Raw genomic sequence first — 20,805 nt, 5'->3', positions numbered from 1 at the left:
CCTCTGCCATACAGGACTCTTTTTTGTCTTCTTATATCGCCACCTATTTGAGTATGTCTTCTGCCCACTCCCTCTGGTCACTTAACCTCTCCACCTACCCAGATACACTACATTCCAATTCTTCCATTTACTCTCACAACTTATCCCAGGGATTTTCTTTTTATCTCCCGCCTATAGTCGTGTTTTTGTCCACCTTGATGCTCTGCCCCCTTGCGCATCTGTCACCATCTCCACCCGCCATCTCTTCAAATTGCAACTCTGCTGAACCAACCTCCCGTTCCTTACATTATGCATTAACTCAGTCACACCCCTTTGGGATTTCTTTTTTTTCATGCTCAATTTGCCACATTCCAACTCTCACAAGCAGCTACTACCTTCTAACAGCCAATCTCCACATTACGTCCATTGGTACCAAGAAGTTTGTCACCTGCCTTAAATGACTTACTTACCATGCTTCTATATCCAACACGTAACCCGACATCCAAACCAAGGTCCGTTCTCTCGGTTTCTGCTACTCTGGCTACTGTTGCCTCACTCCGATCTGCCCACTCATCTGGCCAGTTTTCACAGCCTCGCATCCCCCCCCCCCACTTTGTCTCTCCTGAACTCTCTGTCTCCCTGCTCTGTCTGTGGACTCATTCATCTTAGTGTCAAAAATTGTCTTCGATCTTGTTGGCTCTGTCCCTGCTTCCTCCACTGAAGCTGGCTGGCCAATTTCCCTGGACTGCCTGTATTCTGCGCTTCCCACGTGGCAACCGTGTGTTGGGACTTGGAGTGTTCCTACACATGACTCTTGTCCTCCCTGCATCTCTGGCCAACCAGCTCCTGTTGATGAAATTGCTGCAGTTGCTGCATTAGTTTATCCAGTATTTTAGGTCTAACCAGCCTCATGTTAGTCTACCTGCTGGATGCACTGTCCAACTTGCTGTAATCTGCGTCCTTATAGAATGTTAAGCAAGATTTATCCCTCATAATCATAATCACAGTGGTTATAGTGCTTCTATATCCAACACGTTGCCATGTCCAAAACTACTTTCCACAACCTGTCGGTTCCATTGTGCCATTAGAGAACCTCAGTCAGTGAAAGCTAGCAAGTGAAGCTAACCCAGCCAGGATAAAAGTGAGCTGTTCCCAGTTAGTTTGCTCATTTGTATGTAGCTCCATTCATTGTCCATCCATCCACTAAACCAAAGCCTGTTCTTGTGTTCTTTAAGGCATGATTTTGAATGAGTGACATAGCAGAATGGGAGTCTTACAGGAATGGCAATCAACTGTGCAAACTTTGGGACCACCCCAAGACCCCAGCGCCTTTACCTTACCTGATCATATACTTCTACAACAATAGAGACACAGTGGGAATTCAATCATGTGAGTTTTTAGTTTAGTCAGTCCTTTTGTAGATGGTTCTGTGTACAACTTTACAAAATAAACAGTTCTATATAGCAACAGAAAAGGTTCCACTATTGTTAAAGACTCAAATAACTCCTTGGTAGTGCTACATAGAACCATTTGTGGCTAGAGTGCAGCTCACTGCTATATCACAAATACTGGTAACACTGAAATTAAGCTGTAAAATATAGCATTACATTGTTACAGCCTACTAATAATCTGTAGCTACCATTAGTATGGTGGCAAATTCACTGGTGTTTTAATCCTGGCTCCAACTGATTAACAAACTGGAAACTCAACATTATGTAGCCATGATATGATAATGATAAAGTCCTTAATGGCTCAATATGACAGAATAATGTTTTGTAAAGCAACAGTTGAGAGAAAAACATCTCTGAAGAACAACCAAATGTAGTATTTAGAAAGTGCACAGAAAGGTAACATGGACACTCGGTTAGCCTCGGTTAGCATGTGCTGGGACCAGAAAAAAAACAGGCTATGCCTTTCACAAAAACTGCTTTTTTCAGCACCTTTACAGAATCAGAGTGGAGCAAAAGGGAAAAATTATGCTGGGTAAAGCACAAAAGCAGGCCCTAGAGGGGCCCCGCGGGGCCCGGGGTCACATGTGGTGCGAGGCGTCCCTTCTCACGTGAGAGCGGTTTCCCCTCCACCGCTCTCCAGGCGCCCCGCAGGTGATTGATGGGGCGGTGCGTCCTTGGGAGCCAGGAGGGACCTGCCAAGGGCGGCATGCGACCCGCTATTGTCTCAGATAAATAAACACGGGACAGAAATGTCATTTACGGCAGGGGCCCAAGATTGATGCAGCCCTGCCAGGAAGCATGTTTAAAAGCCCATCTCATTATTGCACCTCGGGAGAGCGCCGGCACCGGCCGAGCTGAGGCTTTGGTGAAGGAAAGGCTTTGGGTTTTTTGGCTCGGCTAAGAAATTGCTCACTGGGGGCCCGGAGGTCTCTTGACACCAAATTATATGACCCAGAATTCCAACCTGAGCCATGTGGGAAATGGTTAAAGTGGTCTCAGATCAGCGTAAAAGGGACTTCCTCTGCCTCTAAGTCTGTCTCTCTCTCTCTCTCTCTCTCTCTCTCTTGCTCTCCCTTGCACACATGCACACACACTCTCTCCATCGTTCTGCTGTGTCCTCTGACTGGTGACTCTAGAGTAATGGTCTCCCCTTCATTCTTCACGCGTCAAGAAGTGTCAGAAGCCTCTTTCGTCCGCCGCAGAAATGCTAATTACCATAGCCTTTAGCGCCCTGAAGCTGATGTATTATTCGGCAGCAGTAACTAAGGCAATTCTCTTGACCATTCCCTCTATCGATTGCCAAAAAGGATGCTAATGACTAAATAACAAAAGACATGCCTCTGTTATTTGCATGAGACAGTGTGATGGAGAATTTCAATTTAGGAGCCACAGTGGAATCCTTTAAGGTATACCTTATTCAGTGAATGACCACTGGAAAGGTCAACCATACAGATGTGAATGGGAATGTTTCCGGTCATATTCTTAAAAGAGCACAGTATTGGCTGATTTTGTTTTTAGAGCCTGGTCAGTGTTGGTTATTAGTTATTATATTAGTTATTATATTAGTTGGTTAACCATTTAAAATAAATAAATAAAATAATATTTATTTATTTTACCTGTTGTTTTGTGGCGATTAAGGTGCCCTTTGATTATCTGTCCGCTTCATTAGGATGGGCAGTGTCGTTGTTAGTGTGGGTGTTCCTATTGACCACTAAAGCATAATGAATAGGCTGTTACTTCTGACTCACTGCTTCCACTGCCACATTTATAAATGTCAACAATGTGTTGATAACTGAAAACAGCAGGTAGACAAACGCATGAATATTCCCATTTCGGCCCGTGCCCAGGCCATTGATTCGTGTCTGCAAGACGCAGCATTTGCTGTGTGGCTCCGAAGCATGTAAGAGTATGTAGTGCAACCTTTAATCATTCGACAGCAAGGAGCCTCACACAGTGGCCTAATATAGATGTTCCTTGCCTGAGGAATAGAAGGAAAAAAAAAAACACAACAATAAGACGTGGTGCCAGGATTTGGCCACTGAAGATGGGAGGGGTGGAAAAAACGAGAGGCAGATTGAACGCAGTGCATGAAAAGCACTGTGTCTCCCTTTGCAATGTTAAAGTGACAATGCCGCCCTGTTGCTATGGAACCCCTCTGTTGCTAAGCAATGAGTTGATGATTAGAATTTTGAATCCGGAGGAAGAGCGGTATTTTCTTTTTTGCCGCTGCAGTTGCCTTTGCTGGGGTTCTTTGTGCGCTACTGCACTGATGGAAATGCGCGTGACCCCGGCATAACCCTAATCCACGTGGAATTAGCCTACTGCTGAACAGAATAAACACATATATTATTAAAACCCACATAGAGTCTCACTAACATAGCACGGTGTGTGCAAATATGGATTTTGGAACAGCAGCTGGACACAAAGCTCTTCGAAATTACGGTGACTTAGGATCTTTGACACGGCTCAGGACCTAAAGAGGACTGGTGTTCATATAGCTTTGGAGAGATTTAGGGATTTGGAGTCCATGCGAGGTTTACTGATGCTCCATGAAAGACAGTAGAGCGTACTCTACTCTACTAGTGGCTTGCACAACCCAATCACCCAATGCAGAACGGGGGCCCTTGCGCTCAAGGTGTGCATTTGTTTAGCGCGGCGCCTGGCATACTTATATTACACTCCCCGATGCCATGATAACTCATCAACCCCCTAAACTAATTGGGGTAATAAATCCTTGGCAATCCACAGCTAGGCCCCAGGGCCTGCGGCTATACATCATACAGATGGATGCTGCGGCCCCCCCACTAGTAAGCACTTTGAGCTCCATCCCGAGGCAAAGAAAAGGTCCAAACACAAACGCAAGGCATTATCGTCATCATTACCTGCAGGAGAGAAACATTAGCGTGTCAGTGGAAACGTGTTTAGGGAGGGAACCGCTGGCCCATGAGGATCCGGCGCCTAGGACGAAGGATCCTCAGCACTCTTTCACAAGTACTGCTTTCACTGTTTTTCCCCCTCTCTCCGCACTCCGCTGTCTTTTCCTCCCCCCACTGCGTTGGGCCCTCTTGCGTGGGCTGGGCTGGGCTCCCGGTGATTTGCCCGCTGTTTAGGAAAACAATGGCATCGGGGGAACGAGCCGGTAGTCTGAACGGAGTCAGCACCTCCAGAGATGCCACCTGCCTTACATTTGTCATTTAAATATGTACACAGATGATAGTGCCATCTGGCTGCGGAGGGAGAGAGAGAGGGAAAAAATGGGCGGAAATGCATGGGATTCTGCGAGGGGGGGTGGTGGTGGTGACGGAGCAGCTCACATGGGCCCCAGAGCACTGAGCAAATAGATGCAAAATGTCAGAGTATGCAAAAGGAGAAAAGGCATAAAGAATAATCCGGACATTTGGGGCTCCGCGCTCCGCAATTTGTCTTAGTCAACTAGCTCAGGAACGCTGAGAGTCAGGGTGGGATGCGGCAGCTTTTTGTGGCTTTCTTCCCCTCACTCATACTTGCACTGGGCAACTATTAGGCAAGTCGGCCACCTTTCCTGTAGCTAATGTACAAGTGTGGACTCTTATCGATTATGTATGAACTTTTGTATAAACTGTGGCTCATTCTTTTGATTACTCTTGCTTGACACTTGATACATCTTAGGCTTCACAGTAGCAATTTAGCAGGTCTAGCCAAGCGCAGTGCCATGTCGACAAGCACTTTGTTTGCATTGATATCTGTTTAGCACATTAAACTAATAGCCTTGTCTAGTTGTTGCTCTTGTTCTGAAGCTGCAATTATTCTTTTGGAGCCAATTTCCTGTGTACTGTACTGTACAGTAAGGAATCTGTGTTTTATTATTCATAAATAAAAATAATGATCCGGGTCTGTTCGGTCTGCTGAACAGTTTTTTTTTGGTCTTGCTAATTTTTAACAAACGAATGAAGTTGCGCAGTTTTGCAGGGTGACCGTAAAGTCCGAGGCAGCAGCAACTTCTGGAGCTGCAGTTTTTGGAGTGCACATAAAAGCTGATTTAGCATAAGTGAGGTTTACAGAGGGAAACAATGCCAGATAAGAGCACCATTTGTCTTTGTGTATATGTCTTAAATAGCAGGACACACTGCTAGCAAAAAGGCTAACTCAGGCACACAAACTTTTATTGATTTGTTAACATGAAATGCTAATCTCGTCCCCTGGGACGCTCCGGCAATATAAACATTCAAATGGAGGGTTACCAACGGGCTCGGAGGCAAGTTGGAGCTGCCTCTAAGCCTTACCTTTGTGTCTTGCTAGCGTTTCTATCGAATGCATCAGCTAGAATCAAAGAGTCGGATAGAGACGGTTCAACCCCAGATTAAGCCCCATGTTTCCTCCTCGTGTTTGGGCTTAGATTAAAACCTCAGCAAATTGGGAGTGTTTGTTGGGGCCTTGTGCGAGATGGTGGTGCTGTCTCCAGCAGTGGGAATCGGCAGAGATCTGAGGAGGAGACTGGCAGGCAATCAAAGATCAAGAGATCTTTCAGCATGCGCCGAGTTGCCTCAGCGCTGAACCTGAGCGAGTCGGACTCATGTGAGCTGGAACCGAGCCCGACTTTATTAGAGGCACCCCCCACGTTTAACTAACGTGCCTGGTCTGTTTTCAGTAAGGTATCTGCCTAGTACTGATGCAAGGAAGGCTGAGGTCAAGGAGTGATGTCTGTGAGCTGTGTTGGGTCAATGGGGCCCTATTGTGGCTCAAAGCACAACCGAGCAATGACGACTTTCCAGGGTGAGATTTGCGCAACCCAAATTGGCCTCTGACCCCGCTTGAGTTGGCATTACGTAAGAGCGCTTTCACACACATGGAAGATGACGCCAACCTCCACACGATTGTATGGACTGGGCAAGAACATGGCCAACACACTCAACAGCCTCAAAATGGAAGCCGCTCTGAGAGCAGAGAAATCTATAGAGCAAAGCTTTCAGTACACTATAAGAGGCTCAGATGCAGGTAAGTGGTTTTATTTTGAGAAAAATCATGGAAGGCCAGGGGAGAAAGAAAGAGACCCCCCTCCCCCCCAAACACACATATCTCAAGGAAGCCTGGCTTGGAATATGCAGAAGGAAGAGCGGCCAAGAGATCTCGAGGCTCTCACTGTTTACAGTGGCCCGACGAATGTACTTTGACATCTCCTGGGAAAATTGTTGCTGGTTGCCTTCACCAGAGCGCAATGGAAAATGGCTCCACTTCTCTCTCTCTCTCTCTCTCTCTCTTTTCTCCTCTCTCTTTCTCTTTCTTAGGAGTTAAAGATAGGCCTCAGAATGCCAGAGGTTCAGAGAATTTTGGAGGGGGCTGGGAAATGTGCTGCCATGTCAATGTGTCACCGGTGACTGGGAGGGAAGGGATGGAATTAAGAAAGAAATGCCATGACCAAAAACCATGGAGAGGATGGCAGAGTTATCTGAGGGCAAGAAGATGACAAACAAATTGACAAAAGTGAATGAGAAGATCTGTTAAACTTGTTCACGGTTCTAAATAGAACCACTGCCTTTACTAAAAAAAAAACTGAAGAGTTGTACAAGGTGCAGCGTGTTCTCAGTAAAATCATAGGACTGTATTGTACAATGATTGCAGCATGATTTAACTGCATACACACACTGTCCAATTTATTAGAAAGCCAAACTGTCAACAAATTCTCTAGCTCATTCACCATTGGTCTCATCATTCACCATTCTCATCATAGTAGTGATACTGTCATGATAATGGCATGGTATTGTGCATGTCTGGCACTGATATGTCAGTAACAGTAGCACTGCAGAGGTATTTACACATCAGACAGTGAGAGTTGTCCACCATCCAAAATGTATTTAGCCGAGAGGAGCTTTCTGGTCAGAAACTGACCAACTGACCACTGATGAAGGGTTAGAAAGTGATTACTCAAATTTTGCATGTACACAGTTGGGTAACATTCTCTAACTGTACTCCACCAGGTCAGATTTACAAGGTGAAAAAATGGTTATTTGACTCCATTCTTTGATAACGGGAGAACCCATTTTTGGTGCAATGTAGAACCATTTTGTTCTACAGGAGGTTTTATTTGTAGATGAAAAACAGTTTAAGCAGGCAAGTTAATTGAGCTTTCAAATGGTTCACACAGCGAAATGATAATAAGTTGTCAAGTAAATTTATCATAATTAATATTAACTGAATATATTTAATATTTCTCATCATGAGATAAAAATTAATTCAGTGAATAATGAATTTAACTACTTTTGAAGAATAAATGCAGATAATTTGACTCGTTTTGAGAAAAGAATTACATGATTTAATTACTTTTGAGAAACAATGCAGATAATTTGCCTAGTTTTGAAAATAATACAGATGATTTTAATACTTTTGAAAAATAATGCAGATCATTTAACTACTTTTGCAAAATTATGCAGATCATTTAACTACTTTTGAGAAAAAATACAGATAATTCAATTTGTTTAGAAAAAAAATGCAGATAATTTGAGTAGTTATGAGAAATAATGATTGAAACAACCTAAATTGTATGCCTATAGAGTAATACACAAAAAATTACTTAAAATAAAAAATAATGGCAAATAATAGATATATTTAAGTGTCAGAATATCAGTGGAAGATTGTTTGTGTGGAGTTCAGTTATTTTCTAAGTCATTTACTGATCTGAGGGGGTAAAACATACCATGCACCTAAACAAATATTGTTGTTGGCATCAGCAGCCATTTTAAAAGCCCGTTGGGGATGTGGCTTGATGTGCAAATCTAAGCAAAAGTATTACTGAAATATGCCTGATTATTTGCTTTGACTAAGGGGGCTGAAACAATAAAGACCATATATAAAATGCTCCATGGACCTTGCGAGGTGTGTGCTACTAATACGGCATACAACAACGTCCAGTTACAGCCCAGTCTTCCTTCTTACCCCAAGTACACATACCCCTGCAAGCCTTTCACTGTATTTCACTGTGGATGCTAAAAAGACCCCTCATTTACTAGACCACAATTAAAAAAGATCTGTACCATGGATAACCTATAGAGCCCCAACTGCAACTCTTATGCACAATTTTATGCAACCAGCTGAGTTTACCATGGATATTGCAGAGCCATGATACTCACATGCTTGTACTGTCAGAGTGTGTGTGGCACTTGTATGAGGGGCATTGCTATACAGAAGTACTCATGCTCAGGACTCAGGACTCTGGACTCAATACTTAGCTAAATAGCTTTAAAGAAAGGGCGAGTGTTCTGTCTGTTGAGCATGCTTTGGTTGTTGTTTCTGGGCATTGTTTTTAATTTCCTTGATTCAATTAAGATCCGGTACTTAGCTTACTGGCAAATAAAGAATTCAGCCCTTGTGAGGTTGAGCCAAGGCTCCAGCATCATATAAGGTAGAAAGGAACAAACCAAGGCTAAAAGTGGGTGCCTGCTGAACTAATTATCGCTATAGGGTCTGAACCACCAATGTATTAGCTTACATAACAAAAACCTTAAGTGTTTAAATAGAGTCAGTGTTCATTGGTATCTAGAATCTTTGCTTTTCACTTTATTTATTGTCAGTGAACATATTTTCCATTTGAAATGAGACAAGAAAGTCTCGATCAGAATGCAATTCAGTGATAACGTTTTGAGCATGACCACTGTCCTCATCTGTCCACATGTATCAATCCAAAACGTAGACACATTGGAGAGATGTTGTCTACAGATGGCACCTTAAAGTATAAACCCAATAATTGATATTTCCTATGGGAGCAAAAGGCTCTATCCTGTATGATCAATTCTTACATCTCCAAATTTAATGATTGCTAGTACTCTGCTAAGAGCAAGGCTGGCTTCAACAAAGCCCTTATTCAGACAATCAGTCACCTACTGTAGATTATGTATGTTGACTGCAAATATTGGCATTTTCACATCAGATAATCTAGATCTTTCTCAGTCTAGTGTGTGTTTAATCATGCTCAAAATAATAATATCTTTTAACAGGGATGTTATAACGCCCTCATAAAGTCCTTATAAAGTCTAATACCTGTCTGTATCTCTCAGCTCACACAGAAATGCATTTGTAAAGTGGGACTTTCTTGATGGGTGGCTCAAAACACCAATTCCACGTCCGTATGGGGGAGCCCAGGAACAATTCATAAAATCACATAACCCTGCTTTATATATTGCAGGGGTGTCTTTTGCACATGTGACTAAAGGTAAACTGCACAGTATTCACTAGAGGTTTTGTGAGCATGCCTGTTGAAGCAGTGCATGCCATGCTTCAGATTTAGCCTGTTTTCACAGGCCCCATTGTGGCCACTGTGCAGGCACAATGGAAGTCGACTGGTTGAATATTTTTTACTGGTTTAAATGCATGTTAAGGCTGCACATAGTGATACAGATCAGGGTGTAGAATCAGTGCTTTCTGTGTGCTACCATGTTTTTTATGATTGTATTAAATGTGTATGCCACTGTTTTTCGCTCCTGTTGGATGCACTGTGTTTTTTCGGAAGCTTGTTGAGAGTGCAGTACGTGTTGGCAAGCGCTGTTTTTATTATTTATTATTTTATTATAAAGGATTAATTGACCTATATTGATAAATTGACCCATTAATGTGTTTGACAGTAGCAATATACTTATATTGACAAATTGACCCATTAATGTGTTTGACAGTAGCAATATAAAACTTATCCCGATCATGCTGCTAGCCATCGGCAGTCGGGGCTTTGCTCTCTCTAGGGTGGGTAGATGGCTCTCTCCTCCCACATCACTCTAGTGTGGCACTGGCCGGCACTGGCGTCTGCTAGCCCGTGTGTCAGAGCCGGGTATATGGTGCTTTCCTCCAGGTGCGTTGGTTGCCTGGTGACGTCGCATCGGCGGCAGTTGGAAAAAGAGGTGTGGCTGACTGTGCATGTGGGGACGTGTTGGTCTCGCCCTCACTAGTGTCAGTGTTGTTGCATGTGATGGGGGAGGGAATCTAAATTGGGGAGAAAACCCTTTAACTAAACTGGTGGGGCTATTCTTTGGCAATAGACGTTTGTAATAGCACAGGCTTTTAAGGGATTAATTACCACAGGACCACTCCTGTTTTAAAATCTAGCTATGGGAGTGGTCACTGTAAAATAAGAGAGCTCTGGAAATGCTCAGTTCACTCTAGTAAGTGCTTAATAATAGTAGTAATTAGCAGCCAATTAATTGCCCACTACAGCCTTGTTAAGGCTTCGTAAAGACTTTACAAGGGCATGAAAATGTTCTCCCATACTGAAGTGTTATCTGATACCCCAACCCCATTTATAAAACCAATTATGGTGCTGGAGTAAAGACAGGATTTTAAGGTTTGTGGGGTTTTTTTTTTTGTTTGTTGTTTCTTTTTTTCTTTGCATTTCACATAAACATGACTGTATATGCAAATGAAGCAATGCAGCACTTCACATAGCATAGGCTGTAAATTCTGACATCCAGTAAACCCTCTCCCTCCCTCCCTATCTCCCTTTCTCCCCCATGTACCTATGGCCAGATTCATTCCCCAATGACCCTAGCCATAAACAGAAAAGGGAACACCTGGGATTTGATCTATTGTATTCATGTATGTATGTGTGCATGTGTGTGTGTATTTTCCAAAGTGCCTCTCTGGAGAAACACTCTCCTAGAGTTGATGCTGCATCACGCTGATAGTGATAGTCAGAGCTTTGCGACCAGATTGCTAGTCTTGCACAAACCACAAATAGGAACACTGCTCCTTCGCTCCTGTATCGAAAGTCGTTTCCCTCAGGAGGTCGCCAGGGACAGGGGCGAGTGCTAGTGAAGAACAAAGTGACTTGTAATGAAGCAGAGAGCGCGGCTCCAAACGCCATATGGAGTGGGGCTGTGTGCTCGCTAGGGCCATGAGAGCAGAGGAAAACTTGCACTTCCATACTCATTTAACACTCCATTTCCACTACAGCCTCTAGATTCACACAGACACAGTCCCGAACGGAGTCTGCCTGCATTTACATACGAGTACTGTGATACTATGGATTGCAGAGCAAGTCATTAAGGAATCTGGTTTATTGGTAGGCTGAAGGGGTTGTCGGGTAAGAGTGAGGGGAGGTCGTCCCATCTCCTGGAACTTAATCCAGAACAAATTACGACTTTGTCTGATTGTAAAGACTGGTCAAGCACCAGTCTATAGGCAAAAGTGTCCAGAATGGGCAAAAAACATCTTTGTCATCTAATGAATGAAACCTTGTATCTCCAAAAAGGCAGGAGAGGGTAAAAAAAACTTCTAACTTTCAATGGTAGCCAGTGTAAAAAATCCAAGACCATTTCTATTTGTCCATTTGTCATGGTGGTTTGACACAATGCAAAGGACAGCTGTCAGATTCAAATTATGTCAAAAGGTCAAAAACGGGCAAAAAAATATGATTTTCTGTAGCGCGTCTTACGGGTTCATCCAAATCAGTAGCAAGGTCCAGAAAACTTGGTATTGATTGGAGCAAACTGTTCTCAGAATTGCTGCCTGTGATCCTCCTGTGCTCTGTGGGCTCCTAATGTGCACCCAGAGGACGTACCACCATTCGGTGGGAGCATGTTACTGTAAATGTTAAATGACCTTGTGTCAATGTCATTACAGCTGGCCTCTGGCTCTGAAGGGACTAACGTACAGTGAAGGGTATTGCTTGGGCTGCTTGCTTGCGCCGTGCCTGTGGACTCAGCTAACTCGACTCTCTTTCTTTGTCTGCCTCTCTCATTTTCTCCTCCAGGTCCCCCAGTCATCGTGGGAATGAGCATAAACATTGCCAGCATCGACTCCATTTCGGAAGTCAACATGGTGAGTTGTGCTGTGATTGAACCAGACTTTCCATGACTGTGCCCTTGAAAAAAGTCACTAAATCATTGCCTGCAACATGCAGGCCCACGCAAAGACATGGCTGGGGCCCTGAAATATTAATATGACCCCCCCTCCCTCTCTAAATATATCAAGATACCAGAGATCACAAGATAATACATTTCTTTACATGAATGAATTTGCTGATCTATCAAAGCCAAGACTTGAAATTTTGCATAGATCACAGTATCACATGTGTACACATAACATTGATACCAATATTAACGTTAGTACCAAATTAACATTGCCAAAGTGTGGCATACACACACTTAATTGTTCAGAGAGTCACACAGTATATGGACAAAGGTATTGGGACACCTTTTTGCTATATATATATATATATACACACACACTATGACAAAGGTATTGGGACACCTGAGCGTTCATCCTTGCTTATGCTGGGGTAACTGTCTTTACAGTCTAAAGAAGGCTTTCTGCTAGATTTAGTAGCATTGCTTCATAGCAGGATTTGATTGAATTCAGCACCAACACAGACCAGTGAGGTCAGGATGTTGTTGGATGATCACCACTCCATCTCATCCCCCAACTCCCTAACTCCCCAACTCAGATGTTGAAGTATTGGATGGAGCACCATCACTCCAGAGAACAGCTAAAACCAATTTCACCAACTGCATCTGCAACGAAACACAAGGCAGACAAGAGCACTCTTTTCTTTTTACATGAGACATAAGTGATGCAGGTGAGAAACACGGTAATAAACATAAAGGTGCTACAAAAGGTTGTTTGAGTGATGCCATAGAAGAACCACTCTTCCATTAAAAACTGTGCTTGTAAAAGATCTGAAGGTTTTTCTTTATTACAAACATGGTTCTTGATGGAACCAAAAGTGCTTCTTCTATGGTATCACAGAGTGTACGAGTTCAAGAGTTTAGTTGCCAAAATTATGGACACTTGATACAACTGAATTGTTTGGCTTAAGAGTGTTATTTGCGTCATAAACAAAAGACTGACAGCAGAATGTCTTCAAGTGACAAAGATATCCTTTGCTGCTCACAAAAAAATGCAAAGGGTGTCATTAGGTACACCACTTTCTATTTTAAAACGCAAAAAGCAGCACTTTCACCACCTTTCTTATTCCCAAGCTGAAACTCTGTAGTACTTGGAGACGGCTTAGTCGACCGCAACGCAGTTTAAGCTGCTTTTGGAGGTCTAGCATCAAATGATGCTGGGACCCAAATCTCTGGTCAGTTTGGTTCTTAATATGCCAAACATAGACACTATAAAAATTGTGTTGAGTGAATTCATGTTGCCTATGAAGGTATCATCCTATTTTTACATTGTATCTGCCTTACTGTAAGGGAATACAGTTAGTTTTACCATCCATACTATACTAAACCTGTATGCTACTGTAAAATAATAATTTTTAATGTGATTTCTATCATTTCTAATTGCTCCAACATACACTTACTAGTCTGTTTGTTTTTTGAATGTACTGTTCTTGCTCGTCTGGCTTCTTTATCCTTCTAGAACCTAGATGTTTTTTATGTCACGGCAGTAAAATTAGTGCTCGTTTTGTTTTATACACCAGTAATAAGTGGGCTATAGTTTATTTTGTGCATTCTTTTAGGAGCAACACATTTAGTAGCTTAGTAGTTGCGTACCCACCTACTACGTGCAGCTAGTTTAATTGTGTGACGACTAAAGACTGTTGAGGTCAAACAGTGGTATTGTAGACACTGTAGTTGCTTTGCTGCTGCAGGTTCTAGATAATGTATCTGATCTATATATCAAATGATCAGATTTGGATCTGGTTTGATATAGCAGTGGTATAGATATACCACCCTACCACCCCCCCCACCCTGTCACTCTAGGGGTTAAAACACTGGATTCCCTCTCCTTTTCTGTTCCTTTCTATTGGTGGTTTTGGCTTCATGGGTTCCTTTTTCTTAAGCCATGCCATGAACATTGGAACGTTTCTAGAGCGCCATGCTTAAGGATCGGCGATAAAGGCATGATGTACTGAAACACACCTAACGGGATTTGTTGTTTAAGCATTGTGGTTGAAGCAGGGATGTTAGAATTTATAATCCTCAGGCAACAAATTAACAAACTTTCAGCAAAAAGAGTTCTTTGACTCACAATTACAGCCTTTATAAAATCTTTTCTGGTGCTCTTGAGAACCGAACACGTTCTTTAAGATCGCATTTTTCCCTTCAGTCCTTCAAGTCTCATCGATGCATACCCAGATATGCATCGGGGTTTGACTCCGACGTTAAGCGTATGCAAAAACAAAGAATTCCATCACAGCTGTACAAACTGTGTGCAAATGGCATCTAATGACCTTCTTCTTCAATAGGATGAGTCACCATTTGGAAAGAGCCAAGCTTATTAAAAAGCAAATTTCTGCTTTATTGCGCCTTGCCGCTCATAATGTATCCATAATATGCATTCGTGATTATGCAGAGCTGACCAATTATGGCGGGCTCATGGACCTTTTGGCTTAAGTTAACCACCTTAAGATAAGCATCACCCTGGAGCCCTTAAAAAGCAGTTTAAGAGCCGTGCTCTGCATTTCTGCTGACAGCACACCCTGCACTCCCACTGTGGAGACCCCATGCGGCGTTATTGCATTTATCATTTCCCTATGCCGAGTCAGGGATCTTATGATTTTATGAGAGCCTTAGCCTCAACGACCATGGTCCGCACTCATAAACCACCTCCGAAGGAGGACCACGGTCTCCGGATCAACTTTTGCTTCAAAGGATGTTGGAACTACAACCAGCCGGGACGAGGGGGAAAATGGATTTCAGGTCAGCGCTTCCCCGCGATCGCTTCTGAATGCAGGGTCAGCCTTTTCCGCTTTGGAGCGCTTTATGTGGCCCATGATCAGGCCCTGCGCAGCAATCGGATGGCTGGAGCTACTACGCCTCCGGGGAGCGCAGTTCCCAGAAGCCCCTGAGGCGAGCGGTGACCTCATCATCAGAGAGGGTTCTGGCGTGCCTCCTGTCCCAGTCATCAGATTGCAGCCGAGACTCTTTGAGACAGCAGTCTTCACACGACTAAAATAAACCCTGCCTAACAGATGTGTGAAGAACAGGCTGCGGCCGCAGAACACAATATCTCCGCTCACTCCTTAAGCAGTTCTTTCGCTCCCTTCTTGACTCTTACAAAAAAAAAAATCCTGACGCCGTCAGGTAGATACCGCTTTCTTTCTTTCTTTTCTTTTTTTAACAGAAAGGCAGTTTGAAGATGAAGTCTAGGAGTACTTAGTTTTACAGCTCTGACATTTCTCACTGTCCAGTTTTGCCTCGGAGAAGGAGATGATGAGGGCAATCAAAATGGAGTTATCGAAAGTGCTCCCAGGGTGAACTCAACAGTTACCATCACTTTTCCTATTAGTCCCAAGCATTTTCTATGATGCTCGAAGAGCACTGAATAAGCATGGCCAGTCATCCAACGCTTTCACCACCACCCTTTTGACAGCATTAGGTCCATAGCACCATTCCAGATGTCGCACATATGCCTTATGATCCTTATAGAACGTATGCTCTGCAGGAGTGGAAATGTACAAGATGCACTATATGTCCAAATGTTTGCGGATACCCCTTTTAATGAATGCATTCAGCACCCATTTCTGACACGGATGTGTCTAGCCCCTGTAGAGAAGTTCGGCCTATAGCATAGGACTCTCTAGAGCAGGTAAACATCGATCTATTGGCATCATGCCTAATCACGCCAGATGAGCTGTGTTCCCTGGAATGCTGGTTGGTGCTCCGTCTAATAATTTTGGAATGAGTTGAGGAGTTGGGGATGAGGTGTGGTGGTGATCATCCAACATCCTGACCTCACCAATGCTTTTGTCACTAAATGCAAACACACAGCAGTGATTTCCAGGACAGTAAAGAAAGTTGCTTGATTTCGGAGGAAACAATGAATGAGCAATGTCCCAATACTTTTGTCTATTTAGTGGATTTAAAGTTCTGTGTTTTGTGGAATCCATTCTTACCTCCACCCAGGCAACATTGCCAGTGCAACTGGCAGCAACACGACCCCAAAGCTGGCAAGAATCCTATAATGAAATGCAGCTCCATGAGATCATATTTTGACATCCTCAGTCCACAACACTTGTTTTTTTTTAAAGTCATCTGTGACTTCTCTAGATGTTTTGAAATAGTTCACAGTAAGGATGTCCTTCTTATGACCATGGACATCTTCTTGGCAGATTTTGGAGAGAAAGGAGATATGTGATGGATACATAGACATAGAAGGAGACGGGTCAGAGGTTGAGAGAGAGAGAGAAAGCAGGAGAAATGCAATAGAGACTGGGAGGAAAACAAGCTAAGAAGAGAGGAAGCAAGAGACAGAGAGATTCTATAGAAAGACACACATACAGGGATAGGGCAATATCCTGCTTTGTTGTCTCCTGCAGCCCTTCCATTTAGGGCCACTGGAGGCTTCTGGTCGTGTCTCTGGCAGCAGATTTTATTTTAATTTGTTGGAAGTAGTCACTCAAGTATGAAGTTGTCCCCACCCCCACCCCCCAACCCTCCGTCAAGAGCAAGTGTGCCTCTTTGATTTATTCATCATGAAGTTACTGCTGAAATTTCTTTGTACTCGGGTGTTTTGAAGACACAGCAAGTTCTATCTGATGTTTTATGTTATTTTTGTTTCCCTGGACATTTCAGAAGTGCGGTATAAAAGGAGCGTGCTAAATCAGTGTAGCACAAGGTTGCAAAAACTCGATCCAGAGAGAGAGAGAGAGAGAGAGATTTACAGACTATGCAGCTTTTCACAGTTATAATAGATATGCCATATTTTAGCAAGCTAATGTTTCTAAAGCTAAACAGCCACACAATCTGCCACACAATTGAATCCACAGTGCTGTTGTTTTGGACGGTACCCGAAAAACCCAGTCCTTCTTCAGCTGTAAAGTGTTCTTGCAGGGATTTTCGTGCCCCATAAATATTACCGCCTTCCGTACTCGGCTTTGCGGAGGGAGAGGCATGTAAAACAAAGCTACTTGGGTGTTAATATTTAATCTTTCGCTCCATTTTTTATGACGCCACAAATAGACGTTTTTACGGAAAACTGGAATCCCCCCTCGCCATCTCACAGAGTGCACGACTCCAGGAATGTAGGTCATTTTAGATCCAACTGGGTGACCACTCCAATCTGCTGTCCTGTCCACTTAGGAAATGTGATGTGCCTTCTGCTTCGCTTGGGTTCGAAACAATTAGGGATTTTCCTGGACGCTAAGGAGAGTGCCTAATTGGTGATGCTGTCGCAAAAGACATAGTCATCAAATGCAGAAGAGCTGCGGGACACATATGGCCTCTTCTTCACCTGTGACAGTTATTTTTTTTATTTTATGGTATTAATTCAGATGAATGTTATTAATAGATTATATTTATAGCATTTGCAGCATTTTAACCTCGTAAACTCTACAAACAGATGTCAAAAGGTCACAGAGTATAACGTCCCTTTCAAGCAAAAATCTTGTAATGTACTTTGGTGGCACATGGGCCAATAGAATGAAGTTTTATGTTGACTTCCATTGAAAGTTATCTTCTTTAAAGTTGGTATTTTGGAGATATGAGGTTTTTGTGTGACAGCGATATTGACATTTCTGGCATTTAGCTAATGATCTTATCCAGAGCAACTTACAAGATTACTCATGTTACAGAGGTTGACCAAGCACTTATTGGTGTAGTGCAGCATAGTCACCCAGGCTGGGAATTGAACCCCAGTCTCCCACATGGTGTAGTAGCTTACTGACACGTAATGGTGTTATCTGTTGCATCACACCAACCACTAAACACAGAGCATGATCTGCTAATGAAGAGCATTTATCCACAGCAGACACACACACACAGACACACACACACTCACACACACAGAGCAGCGGGCAACTATTTCTGCAGCAACCAGGGAGCAGAGAGGGTGAAGGGCCTTGCTCAAGGGCCCAACAGTGGCAGCTTGCCAAGCCCGGGTATGGAACCCACAACCCGGTCATCAATAGCCCAGAGCTCTAAGCGCTGAAGGGCCTTGATCAAGGGCCCAACAGTGGCAGCTTGCAGAGCCCAGGTATGGAACCCACAACCCGGTCATCAGTAGCCCGGAGCTCTAACCCCTGAACCACCACTGTCCCAAATCAGTAAGAACTCTGGAAGCATTATTTCCTGTCATTTAATTTCAATGTATATATTTTTTTACTTTCATAGCTAACTTGACTGTTTCAAAAACGAATAAACTGCCCACAGAATAAATAGAATATAAATAGAATAGAAATTTAATAGGAATATATATATAGAAATATAAATAGAATAAATCTAATAAAAAGATGCTGTCATTGCTAATAATGACTAAGGATTGTTGCATAGAGTTATTATTTACAGTTTGCCATGTTAGCATTTTTGGGGTATCCTTTATTTGCTCAACACGGTCTATGGACAAGCACAGAATGTTCAGGCCATAGTTAATCGCAGCCAGGCTGCCATTATACCTGTGCTGAATGCTAAGAGAGACTTTGGCGTGCAGCAGCCTCCTCTCTCGACATAGTAGGTGCATTAGCACAGCCCACTGAGTTCCCCATTTCCCCTTGTTAAGATCCCAGTGTGTTCTTAAACAATGGAGCGTGGCTTATTACATTAGCCTGGGCTCGCTACATGAGCCTAGCCCTGCCATTGCTGCACACTAATTCTGTTTCGTAAAATATGTCAATTCAGGTCTTGAGTCAGTGCCTATACACAAATGCGTCATGCATCAGCGTCATGCACGGATGGTGTCCCTTATCGCTTAGATGAAACAACAAATTGCCAGATATTTCAGGCTCACACAAAGTGGATTATTTTCAGCAAAAAAAAATATTGGTGGTTTTGTTAATTACCTATATTTAAGAAAGCATCTCAGAGTATAAACTCTATGTCCAGGTTTGGTTTACTGATTATTCCTGGTCAAACACACCAGTTTCAGCTTAGCAGCTCTGTACTACAGCAAGGAAATCAGCAAACTGTGCTGGACACCGGCCTTTCAGGACCAGGTTTGGACACACTGACTTAAAATCATTTTAAGTCCTGAGCTTACCATTCCTTAGGACTCCCCACACAGTCTACACATGTGGGCTGTGTGGGAGTCCTGAGGCTTGTTTTGAGAACCACAAGACAAGTGATCTTAAAAATAAAGGTGCTTTAAATGGTTCCTTGAGGGATGCCATAGAAGAACCACTTTTGTTTGCATAAAGACATGTGTCCATAATGGAGATGGGTGAATGTGAAGAACCTTTAAAGATTAAGGACACTTTACCTCCATTGCACAGCAGTGCAGTAGAAGTCAACCTTAGCATTTAGCCCATCCTTGGCAGTGAACACACACAAACACTCACACTAGTGATTAAGGCTGGGAGAGCACACACCGAGATCAGCCACCTCAGCATCCAGGGAGCAATTTGGGGTTAGGTGGCTTGCTCAAGCGCACCACAGCCATGGATGCCAGTCCTGCAGAATGGACCAGCAACCTTCCCGTCCCAACCCTGCTTCTCTGACCTTTAGGCCAAGTCTGCCTTTTAGAGTCTAAAGAACCTTCACTTGATGCAAAGGTTCTTCAAACTCACACATTTAAATTTCTAACAAAGTTATTAATGAAAACAAAAGTGATTCTTCTGGCTTCGCTCAAAGAACAACTTGAAGAACATTTATAATATTAATATAATATAATATAATATTATAATATTATGTTCTGTTTAGAAAAAATTCTACTATGAACATTGAATATCAAGTAAAAAGGGCATGCGGATGGTACTTTTGCCTTACTTTTTAGTGTTAGAGGCCTACCCCAAACACAAGATCAAGCCCACCCCAAAACAAGTGTTGCAGAATGGAACTTTCCAGGAATTCAAAGAGACTTTCTGTCAAATTAAAATATATTTTTTAATATGAAATAATGAAAACCAGATATTCTTGTTTAATTGATCAATTAACTTATCAGCCAAAGTTGGGACGACATCACTACGCTCCCTAGTGGAGGATTGTAAACTTTATTAACTGGATGTAAAATTCTATTTGCATTCTAATAAAACAAACGCATCAACACATCTTATTACATGATATTAATTTATAATAAACATAGATGCTGGCTGAATCAAAGGTTTGATCAATGACTGCATATCATTCCATTAAAGAACAATCAGAAACACATTTGTGTTTGTAAGTTTTTGCACCTTAAGCAGTTCCTACCAAGCATATCATGTTAGCAGGTTGCTCTAGGAGATTAGCAAGTCTAACTGGGTTTAATGCACAGAGCCGGCTCTGCATAATAAGCAACACAACTGTCTGCTTGGGGCCCTGTGGCTGCCAGGGGCCCTCTACACATGTTTTTGTTTTTTGCTTTTTTTACCATACAATTATGTTGTCAAAGATCCCCTTGAAATCTCAGGCCTAATCTACAGTACAGCCGCAGAATCATCTGCACAGCCACACGTTAGTTTACAGTGCATACAATTTGTACACATCTTTTTGTTGGTGTCATCGCCTGGTAGCCAAACACACCATCCTGGAGATTCTATTAGAGCAAGGATTTAGCTTTA

The 20,805-nt window shown here is 42.8% G+C and overlaps 1 protein-coding gene across 1 annotated transcript in view; it reads left to right on the top strand.

The window, feature by feature from the left end:
• The window catches only part of gabrb4 (gamma-aminobutyric acid type A receptor subunit beta4), an 80,488-nt gene that overhangs the window by 28,070 nt on the left and 31,613 nt on the right, over positions 1–20,805 (top strand). Inside the window, exon 3 of the mRNA XM_072661345.1 lies at positions 12,139–12,206. Within this exon, the coding sequence (XP_072517446.1) occupies positions 12,139–12,206 (68 nt within the window). The remainder of the gene's footprint in view (positions 1–12,138; positions 12,207–20,805) is intronic.

This window comes from Salminus brasiliensis, chromosome 18, assembly GCF_030463535.1.
Source record: "Salminus brasiliensis chromosome 18, fSalBra1.hap2, whole genome shotgun sequence".
NCBI classification, from domain to species: domain Eukaryota; kingdom Metazoa; phylum Chordata; class Actinopteri; order Characiformes; family Bryconidae; genus Salminus; species Salminus brasiliensis.
This window is presented reverse-complemented; position numbering and strand designations above follow the sequence as displayed.